The 11,062-nt window shown below is 44.4% G+C and overlaps 1 protein-coding gene across 2 annotated transcripts; it reads left to right on the plus strand.

Annotated features, from left to right (window-relative positions):
• Window positions 1-486: 486 nt before the first annotated feature.
• slc30a10 (solute carrier family 30 member 10) lies at window positions 487-10,337 on the plus strand. 2 transcript variants are annotated; one of them, XM_060925251.1, is made up of 4 exons: window positions 487-1,008; window positions 5,603-5,671; window positions 8,026-8,265; window positions 8,345-10,337. In XM_060925251.1, the coding sequence occupies exons 1-4, from the start codon at window positions 528-530 to the stop codon at window positions 8,764-8,766; spliced, it is 1,212 nt and encodes a 403-aa protein (XP_060781234.1). In that variant the 5' UTR covers window positions 487-527; the 3' UTR covers window positions 8,767-10,337. The 2 variants fall into 2 exon arrangements, with proteins under 2 accessions (XP_060781234.1, XP_060781235.1); XM_060925252.1 differs by lacking the exon at window positions 5,603-5,671.
• Window positions 10,338-11,062: the final 725 nt, after the last annotated feature.

Consider the following 11,062-nt stretch of genomic DNA (forward strand, 5'->3'; position numbering starts at 1 on the left):
TCGTTTCACTTCACAATTATGCGCTACTCTGTGTTGGTCCATCACACAATCTCAATTTAAAAAAAAAAAAAAACCCACTCAAGTTCGTGGTTGTAAGGTGGAAAAATGTCAAAGAGTTCCAGGGGTATGAATACTTTTTCAAGGCACTGTAAGAGCTGAGACTGAGATGGTATGGGCACATCCTGAGAAGAGCTGCAGAGCATGTTGAGGATGGAGCTGCCAGGCACACGAAAACGAGGAAGGCCAAAGAGGAGGCGATGTGATGTGATGAGAGGACATGAAAAAGTGGTAGAGAAGGATGCGGAAGACCGGGAGCAACGGAGATATAAGATCTGCTGTGGCGACCCCTAATCAGGAGCAGCCAAAAGAATATTTAAAGATGCACCGCTAGGATGCGCGGTTACTATGGAAACCGGAAGCTGCTTCCGAAAGGAACAAAAGGACCGCAGGAGGAGGAGCGTGCAGTGCGCGCGGGCTCGAGGCGGTGCGGCTTTAACGCGCTCAGCAGCTCGGACCCGGACATCACCATGGGGCGCTACAGCGGGAACACCTGCCGCCTGAGCTTCATGCTCGGGATCACGGGGATCTTCTTCGTGGCCGAGATCGTGGCGGGTTATTTGGGGAACTCGCTGGCGCTGGTGTCGGACTCCTTCAACATGCTGTCGGACATCGTGTCCCTGTGCGTGGGGCTGGCGGCGGGCAGGCTGGCGCGGCGACCCGCCTCTCCGCGGTGCACCTTCGGCCTGGCCCGGGCTGAGGCGGTGGGCGCTCTGGCCAACGCGGCCTTCCTGGCGGCGCTCTGCTGCTCCGTGGCGGCCGAGGCGCTGAAGAGGCTCGCGCGGCCCGAGGCTGTGGACGAGCCGGTCATCGTGCTGATCGTCGGCTCCCTGGGGCTCGCGGTCAACATCACCGGGCTGATCGTGTTCCAGGACCGCCGGTGGCTGTGCGCGAGGAGGCGGCGGCGGGGAGGCAGATCTTCCGACAGCAGGGTCGGGAACGGTGAAGCAGGTACTCCGTTTACTGCCGCCGTCCCCGTTCCACACTCCAGCGCTGGAGGAACGCGTTCTCCAAACCTCACGTGCTCAGAAATGAAGCTCTCACAGTGTGGAGGTCAGGGATGGGGTTCCATCACTTCAAGGTTTTGTTCACAGGGTGGGGAAAACAATCAACATGATCTGTTCTTAAATTAAAAAACACTTCGCACGATGGAGTAAAGGAGTTCAGTGTGGAGGTGGAACTCAGCATGGCCACCTCCTCAAAATCAGCCTTTACAACTTGAAAGTTAAAATTCAGGTTCAGTGTGTGAGAGAGAGAAAATCAAAATTATCCCAACATGATCAAAGCAGGCTAAAATATACACTACCGTTCAAAAGTTTGGGGTCACCCAGACAATTTTGTGTTTTCCATGAAAAGTCACACTTTTATTTCCCACCATAAGTTGTAAAACGAATAGAAAATATAGTCAAGACATTTTTCTGGCCATTTTGAGCATTTAATCGACCCCACAAATGTGATGCTCCAGAAACTCAATCTGCTCAAAGGAAGGTCAGTTTTATAGCTTCTCTAAAGAGCTCAACTGTTTTCAGCTGTGCTAACATGATTGTACAAGGGTTTTCTAATCATCCATTAGCCTTCTGAGGCAATGAGCAAACACATTGTACCATTAGAGCACTGGAGTGAGAGTTGCTGGAAATGGGCCTCTATACACCTATGGAGATATTGCACCAAAAACCAGACATTTGCAGCTAGAATAGTCATTTACCACATTAGCAATGTATAGAGTGGATTTCTGATTAGTTTAAAGTGAGCTTCATTGAAAAGAACAGTGCTTTTCTTTCAAAAATAAGGACATTTCAAAGTGACCCCAAACTTTTGAATGGTAGTGTATACACTTTTTCGCTGTCCGGTTTCCATCAAATCCTGTGCTCCGATTGGCTGGCAAGCAGGTCCATATCATACGATACAGACCTTTGGCAAGTCGCTCGTTACTGCCACCAAGGAGGTTATGTTTTTGGTAGCGTTGGTTTGTTTGTTAGCAACATTACGGAAAAAAAAAAAAAGTTAACAGATTGCTCTGAAACTCCACCCCCAGGTGTGAGACTGGGCACAAGTAACAATCCATTCAATTTTGGCAGCGATCCGGATCACCTTCTGGATCCCGGATTTTTTTTTTAAAGGATTCTTGGCGGAGGCCTGCGCTCTCCGAGTGTTTTTCTAGTTAACCTTCATTTTTGCATCTCTCAGGAGATTGGCGTTAAATTTTACATCATGGATCGCGATAACGACAGTGTTGACAGTAAAAGCAAGTTTTACTACCCTGAGGAAGACAAAATAAGAGGCATTTCAGGAGAAAGCAGAAAACCTGTAACTGTTGCCAACGCTGAGCAAAAACATGGCTGAATCCTGATTGACTCAATTTTGTATAAATAGGGGACTACATAGGTGGCAAAATGTAGGTTTTTTCCTGCCATGGAAGTGCACTTGTATACTGAGGAGGAAGCCATTTGCATTACAGCCGTGAATGAGGATTCAAAATGGCGGCTCAGCTCTGCTTTCCCTTTCGGGCGCTCTCGTTTTCTGTTAGAATTTGGTAAAGAAAAAAAAATATTTACCAGCTTAAGGTCGGTCCGTATGGTGAAATACCGTGACCTCGGCCTTGAATGCTGACCTCGGCCCAGAGGGCCTCAGTCGGTACTTCTAAGACCTTGGTCACAGTATTTCACGATACAGACCTCCCAGCTGGTGATTTTATTTTTTGATAGATAAATCACATCACACACCTTGCACTCACTCGAAGAGGAATTGACCAAAAAAAAACCCAGAGTGGAATCATGTGACTACTACCAGAGTGCGATTTGTGGTTAGAAGCTTTCCAGCTTTGTCAGAGTGAGTCAGCATTTTGGTTTCCACTCTACAACTGTCATTAACTTGCTTTAATCTGTCAGCAAGGGAACAATGCCACCATCTTCTGTGTCCAATTAGACACTACATTATGGGCAGTATTTAAATTTCTTGATTCTGATTGGTCAGGAGGGGGTGTTGATTAATTTTCCCCAAACAGCAGCTCTGACAGCAAGTCTCACTGATCAGCACGTACTCTGGAGGTACCATCATCGTGAAGACCACCTAAAATCAAATGTGGAGAGGGGGAGGACAGCCAACAACACTGATGAAAAATTTGTAACAAGTGACATTATTGGTCACATTTGAAGCAGGAAGTTTTACATCTTATCACAGGATCAAACGTTAACAAGTACAGACAATGCACAAGCCATTTCATCATCCTCCTTCGACCACGGGGTGGGCAAGATTCCCATGACTAACGCTCTCCAGACACAGCAGTCCTGTGTTGCTGAACCCAGGTCTTCAATATCAATGCCCAAGTCCCTGGCAATGGTGTCTGGGTATGTTAACTTTCAGGATACAACTTTGCCAGGAGGACACTATAGGAGAGAGGAAATTACTTCGCCTGTGGCATGATGGTAATGGCCAACAAACCGTAGACGCTTTTGCTTAAGCTTCTGGGATACTCAGGGTAATCCTCCATAGATTTGGCCAAGAGTGGCATGGTCCCTCCAGCTGATGTTCTGTGCTCTTCTTAACAGAGACACATCTGTCAAGATAACCCTCAGGCTTGGTAGTTAGAGTCCAGGTTTCTAAGCCATACAGAAGAACTGGCTCTACTAAAGTTCTAAATGTCTGGACCTTAATAGACAAATTTGAATGCAGATTTTTCTAGCTTATTACAGGCTTCCCACACCAAAGCTTTTCTGATCTTGAATTCCTTTTGCGAGTCTGTGACATGGGATCCCAGGTATTTGAAGTCATCTACTTTGATGCTAATGGCATTTAGGGATTTTAGATCACATGGTAAGGGAGATGTAGATAAAAGTTGTCTTTCCCTTTTTACAATCGAGGGCTACTTGACTAGTGGCACATTCTAGCAATTGTAGTAATAACTCCATCTTTTATGGATTCTGATATCAAGGCTAGGTCAAAGTCCAAATCTGTAAGGTATTCGGCGAGATGTCTTCTGCTTTGTCAAAGCTTAAGACCTTAATTTTATCAAGCGAAACCTGTAGGATGTAATCGAGCACAACGACAAAAAGAAACAGGGCAAGTGTGTCGCCTTGAAGGATACCTGCTCCAAGTGACTCAGTTTCTCCATCGGGTGAAATAAGGGTGGCTGAAGTGTTGTGTACTGCAATTTTATTGCACCAACGGTAGGTGATGGAATTCCATATAGAGGCAAAATCTCAAACAAACTTCTCTGCTGATGGAGTTGAAGGCTTTGCAAAAAAAAAAAAAAGCCAAAGCAGGGTGTGACCTCGGTTCAATCTCAAGAATGCCCCTAATTGATAGCATCTGAACAATTGCGGTTCTACCTCTAAATCCATTTATGCAAAGGAGTGGATCAAGGGCAGGAACAATGCAATTATCTACAAGCAATTTAGTGAAATCCCCACAGCTGTGGTCTTGAAATAAAAACTACAAATCCAAGTAAAAACAGCCGATTCCAAGATGTAACCAAGACATTCAAGTAGTAGTCCTTGTTTCAAGACCACATCTGAAGTATTCCAACACCACGGAGGCAAACTGTCCTGTTAACAGTGGGGTTCAGCAAAGAATGTACTGGGGGTGGTGAGATTCCAATCCATGCACAATCTTAGGGCAGAGATGTACTTGCATTTCAGTCCACATTGACACACAATCTGCAAGGCAGCCATCGTATCAGTTTGGTGCGTTGGTTGCACACATCAAAAGTTAAGGCTATGCGTCCATCAGGTGCAATTCATGCATGAATGACAGGGGACAGCGTAGAAGCAGTACAACCAAACAAACTTCAGAGCGTGGCCATGTTTATTGTTTGCATCATGCAAGCCAGAGTTCTCTGGGGCACGCTCGAGTGAAACCCACCATTTACACATGTAGTCCAAAAGCAAGCATGTTAACAACTACGTTCACAATACAGCCGATTGTCTACATGAACGTGGTTAAAAAGCAACTCCATTTCCACCCTGAATCTGCACGTTTTGACCAAACCTGCAAACAGACTGTCCCATGAAGAACTGGATTTGACAAGTTTAGCTCAACATATTGAATTCCTAGTGATGCAGGAAAACTGAACTTGGAGGTGCAGAGATGCATCAGTCTGGTCTGTCAACATGTCACACTTGCTTTGCTGTTTCAACCTTCTTGTGTGGCCTCTGGGCCAAAACTGTTTGCCCAGTTCCCCTGGTCTGACTGGTTATTTCTCTCCACAAAGTGCAGCAGATAAGGGTTAAAGAGAGCAAAAAAGTCCCAAGGAAAATTCTTCTGTAAAGGAACTTTAATTGAGAACGCACAAAACTCTTCAGTTATTTAACCTGATTCAAAACACTCCAATGCTTCTTGCAAGTACACATTTTTCTAATTTGAAGCAGCTAACAAGAGCACATATACCCGAGAGAAAAGCCATGATGCGTGAAAGAACACGTGTTGAAAATAACCTTGTGAACGTGTCCATGCACATGTCCTCCTCCTTCAGATCCATGTAAGTGGTGTGCAAAACTCCTGTCATAGCAGCAAGTGTGCTCAGCACTTGTGTTCTGTTCATCCACAGGCTCCGAGCGGGCTGCTTCACAACACCAAGAGAACAAGCACAGCGATGGGCCACCGCTGAATATAAGAGGTACGCACTCTCAGCCTCCTATACACGGTCTTTTAGAATGCATGCATTTATTTCACTAGAACTGTGCTCCTGCTAGCTAGAATCCTCTTTTGAGAGTTATTTTTTAGATGCGTACTCAATATTTTGTGCCACTGTGCAGAAAACATGCATCAGGATTGTAATTAATAAAATAAAACCTTTAGATTCAATTCAGATTCTGGACAATAAAAGCTGCATGTACACTACCGTTCAAAAGTTTGGGGTCACTTTGAAGTGTCCTTATTTTTGAAAGAAAAGCACTGTTCTTTTCAATGAAGCTCACTTTAAACTAATCAGAAATACACTCTATACATTGCTAATGTGGTAAATGACTATTCTAGCTGCACGTGTCTGGTTTTTGGTGCAATATCTCCATAGGTGTATAGAGGCCCATTTCCAGCAACTCTCACTCCAGTGTTCTAATGGTACAATGTGTTTGCTCATTGCCTCAGAAGGCTAATGGATGATTAGAAAACCCTTGTACAATCATGTTAGCACAGCTGAAAACAGTTGAGCTCTTTAGAGAAGCTATAAAACTGACCTTCCTTTGAGCAGATTGAGTTTCTGGAGCATCACATTTGTGGGGTCGATTAAATGCTCAAAATGGCCAGAAAAATGTCTTGACTATATTTTCTATTCATTTTACAACTTATGGTGGTAAATAAAAGTGTGACTTTTCATGGAAAACACAATTGTCTGGGTGACCCTAAACTTTTGAACGGTAGTATGCTGCACAAACCCGTCTAATCAATTTATAGCCAAACAAATAGAAAAGGAGTAAGAAAAAGCAAAAAGGGCAAATGAGAACCTGAGAGAACAAGGTCAAGAAAGGATGAAAAAGGAGGAAAGAAGACAGCTGAGCACTGGTGGATGAAAGCAAGAAAACAACAAAAAGAAAGGGAAAGCAATCAAGAAAAAAAAAAACAGCTTAAAGTAATGCCTCTAAACCCCCCCCCTTTGTACAAAGGGATCATTCTGTCGATTGAGCATGCGTGTTTTCGAACCATAGCCGATCCAAAAGGCCATAAATTGATGGAAAATCAATAAGATCAGCCGATTTTCACAGAATCTGCCGCGACTGAACCAGAAGGTCCTGAAGGGGTGTGCGATGTCACACGTGTAACAATTCAGGTATCAATTTAATTCATGTGTGCAAGACCCGTCTCAATATGGAATCACGTTTTGGAGAGAATTCTGATGCAATTGGGATTCTTATGTCAGATGAAGGGGCAGATGATCAAGGATATTCCAGAGGAAGGGGGCTTGAAAAGAGAACCACAAGACAAGAAACTGGCAGTTCACGACAGTCTTCCTCTGTAGCATGTGCGAGATCGGTGCAGAATGCGGTGGTTACCCTTCATGTTTTCCTGAACAAAACTAAAAACAACGAGTCTTGCGATACTGCAATTGGAGAGCATTTAACATGTTTCAGTTAATAATTAGTGATCGTGCGCATTTTTCTTCCTGTTAAAGTGCAGCAGACATCATGAGCATGTAAACGTTGCTCATAATTCTGCATCTGGTGCACGGTGTCAGTGATAACAGGGGGCTTAAACTGTCCAAATGTCATTTGTTAAATAAATGGGTTTCTTTTTTGCTCCAATAATTCCCATGTGGTTGTTCTGGTGGTGAACACTTGATCAGATTTATTAGTAGGAGACAATCTGTCCACTTTGTTTGCACAGACCTCACCCACTGTTGCTTTAGATGTGGGTTTTCTTGGAAATTCGTGAACTGAGGTCTTGTTTAGGAATTTGAACATCCAAACAAGGCAGCACTTTCCCATCGTTATTTTTGCAAGATTCCAACAATATCCAATTTCAGCGAGTAAGCAAGCATGGAGTCAGATGAACCAAAATGACCCAGATAACTCTGGTTCCACGCATGTCGTGCGAGATTAGCCCTGAGGCAAGGCTGCCTTCTTCCAGGATCTAAAAACCGCAATTTATGGATAGTTTTGTGCTGGATTAAATTTATATTATTTTTCCTCCACTTTATTCATTCATTTGTCAATGTATATTCATTTTAAAAGCATTACAAAGGAGGCATTATGGTCACTTTAAAATGCCAACAGGAAAGAAAGAGGACCCAAACAAAAAACTGTACACAAGGGTTTTGCATTCCAACTTTGACAGCCACCCCAAGTTTAGACCTCAGACTCCTTGAAAAGCGAAAGAAAGATGTAGAATGCTGATTTAAAAAAAAAAAAAAAAAAAAAAGGTGAGGGCCCCCCCTTTAAAAGCCCTGTCTGAAGTACTCCAGGTTCTCACGCAGGTTTTAGTCCTTGCAGTCCAGGGCTCTTGTTCTGTTCTTATTTCTTCCTTTCCTGCCCATAGGAGTCTTACTCCACGTGTTGAACGATGCTCTAGGCTCAGTTGTGGTGGTGGTCGTCTCAGTGCTGTTTTACATCTGGCCCCTGCCAGCTGGCGCCCCCTGTAACTGGCAGTGTTACGTGGACCCGAGCCTGACACTGGTCATGGTGGCCATAATCGTGTCCTCAGCTATCCCTCTAGTCAAAGAGACCACCAGAATTCTGCTACAGATGAGTCCACCCAACCTGGACGTCTCCACAATCCGTGAGTATAAAAGGCTGATGTCACATGATTTGTCATCACAAAGTTGTCCAGGCTAATGCTGCATCTCTCCATCGCTCAGTGGAAGACGTATGCCAGCTGCCCGGAGTCCTTGGCGTTCACGAAGTGCACGTGTGGGAGCTGGCCAAAGACCGGAACGTGGCTTCCATGCACGTCAAGGTGACTGCTGACCTTGAGAGCTCTAAAGGTGAAATTCGACACCTCCATATGCAGATCAGGGAGGTGTTCCATCGACTGGGAGTGCACAGCATCACTGTTCAGATAGAGTTCAGTGACGAGGAGATGGAGAACAGACACTGTGGAACTCCGTGCATCTCCTACGACTGTCTGAGGCGATCCTGCTGTCCTGCCGATCTGACAACACAGAACCGTACCGATCTCCATAAAGTGAATAACTGTTCTTCTAGAGAAGTGACCACAGTCTTTGGGGAAGGGAGTGGAGAGGAGAGGAGAGGAGGACTCAACATGGAGACACCATTTTAAGCCTTCAGGGCCAGCTTCTCTCACTCAACTGAGCTTTAACAGAGAGGCCCAAGCACACCTTCCATTTTAAGGAAACAAATCAGTGCTGGAACCATAGAATCCACTCAAATCCAGTCTTGACTTCAGCCTTTATGGCTGAGACACTGCAATTCCCCCCCAAAACAAAACAAAAAGGGGGGGGAGGGGGAGCGCATCTGAATGATGCCTCTTAAAAATGTCAGAATGTTCATTTGACAGACTCTTAGCTCACCAACCAATGATGAGGTGGCCATGCATTTAAAAAAAAAAAAAAAAAGCCATTTGTCTGCTTTTAGCCAGTTCTGGTCTGCCTTAATATCTTAAATCAAAATTGAGACACCTTTTCTACATCCTCAAAAAGACCCATCAAGTTCCTTTGCCCTGGGTCAAACTGAACCACCTGAAACAGGTCAAAAAACACCAAATTCCATCAAACCGTAGTTTTTTGGTTCCTGTTAGTTTCAGCCTGGAGAATAAGATTCCTACAGCCCTCCAAAGCAAGCCATGAACATTCCAGATCAATATATTACCTCAGACGGGTACTGCTAACTCCCTAGCTATGGAATAGATCATCGTAGCAAGGACTAAACACTTGAGTCTTGATCAAATCTAAAACCTCATTGTTAGCCTTTGGTTGGTCAACACTGATCATTCCAGATAAAAATCCAGGTACCTCAGGGACTAGAAAGATCATTCTGTACTTACAAGTGCACCTACTGTATTTAACCGCCTGTGCTGTGACTGCGATGCCCTCGGTCTCAAGGACTCGTCAGGGTTGTACGAGTTTTGCAAAGAACAAAATCATACGCTCATACTTCTGATCTTAAACCATGTGACGCTGTTGATTTATCCCAGTGAGCACCGTCAAATTTATTTTTATAGCGCTTTTAGCAATAGACATTGGCGCAAAGCAGCTTTACAACATTTTAGTGACTTCAAAACATGAGCTAATTTTATCCCCAACGAGCAAGCCTGTGGCCACGGTGGCAAGGAAAAACTCCCTCAGACAACATGAAGAACCAGACTCAAAAAGGAACCCATCCTCGTTTGGGTGAGAACAGATAGCATGATAAGTTTTAACATGATGTCTGTTTAGTTGAGGTTATAAACTGTTCATTGATGGAAGCTTGAGTGCAAAAAGTGTTCATGACAACCAACTGCGGTCCTAAAGTTAGCAAGTCAATTGTAGTCCTCAGCCATCTTCCAAGTCCATCCAGCTTCTAAATACACGTCCAAAGTCAGTTTTAGGCATTTTACAAAAACAGCCTGAACTGCAAGTCGGAGGACAGGACAGACTTCAATTCCAAAAAGATAGCATGTCATTAACTGTGACTTATTGCAAATTCTCATTACTTTACACATAATCTAGCAGAATTTATTGAGTGTTGGAATATGGACTACAGATTATATGCAAATATTCCAATAAATTAGCCTTAGTCAGTGGTCTCAAAGTGTAGGGGAATAAAAAAGGGTACGAGGCAGAGAACAGGAGGGTACAATTAAAAAAGGCTGAAGCCCTTCACTGGGAGCCACTGGCATGCGCCGGGGGGGGGGGGGACAAAAAAAAAAAAAAACCCGGGGTTATCCGAGAGACTTTCAGGACATTTGGGGAAGCATTTCCAATTTATTGTAAACAGCAAAATAGAGTCTGAAGTGATGGTAATCAACTAAATTTTAATAGAACTGCTGTATAGTAATGAATCAAAAAGCTTGACAATACAAAACTATTTGTTGAAACATATCTGTGAAGAATCTCAGTCATCCAGGTACTTAGTAATCTGTGGTTGGTAGAAGAGAGCAACTGGACTTGCTTGAAGTTTCTTGAAAACGTTTCACCTCTCATCCGAAAGCCTTCCTCAGTTCTGTCTGACTAATGCCGCTTTTCCACTACCAACGCGGCTGAGTCGGGCTGAGCCGTGCCGTGCTGAGTCGGGCTGAGCGGGGCTATTGAAGTTGCATTTCGACTACAACTGCGCTGAACCGTGCTGGCTGGAAGTGGGTGGACACATTGGGTGGAGTTAGCGAAAGTGGGTGGACGTTACGTGATGTCGTTAAGCGGCGCAAACAGTGACATCAGTGAGCTTTTAAGCGGTAGTCTCACGACCCGGATAGTAAACAATAAACATGGAGGACATGGAGTCGTTAGTGTTGCTGGTCTTGGTGCTGTGGCTTGTTGTCACCGACAACGCCAACAGATACTGGCAAGAGCGTATAGATGAGGCGAGGCACATAAGGCTTCAGAAATTCTCGTAATTATTCTTCTTCCGGGTTTACGGTG

Source organism: Neoarius graeffei, chromosome 7 (genome assembly GCF_027579695.1).
Source record: "Neoarius graeffei isolate fNeoGra1 chromosome 7, fNeoGra1.pri, whole genome shotgun sequence".
NCBI classification, from domain to species: Eukaryota; Metazoa; Chordata; class Actinopteri; order Siluriformes; family Ariidae; genus Neoarius; species Neoarius graeffei.

Excerpts from the sequence above, each read along its gene's own strand:
- slc30a10 (XM_060925251.1), top strand. The coding sequence starts at position 528 with ATGGGGCGCTACAGCGGGAACACCTGCCGCCTGAGCTTCATGCTCGGG. Across the intron at positions 5,672-8,025 it reads GCCACCGCTGAATATAAGAG|GAGTCTTACTCCACGTGTTG; the intron begins GTACGCACTCTC and ends TCCTGCCCATAG. Across the intron at positions 8,266-8,344 it reads CCTGGACGTCTCCACAATCC|TGGAAGACGTATGCCAGCTG; the intron begins GTGAGTATAAAA and ends TCCATCGCTCAG.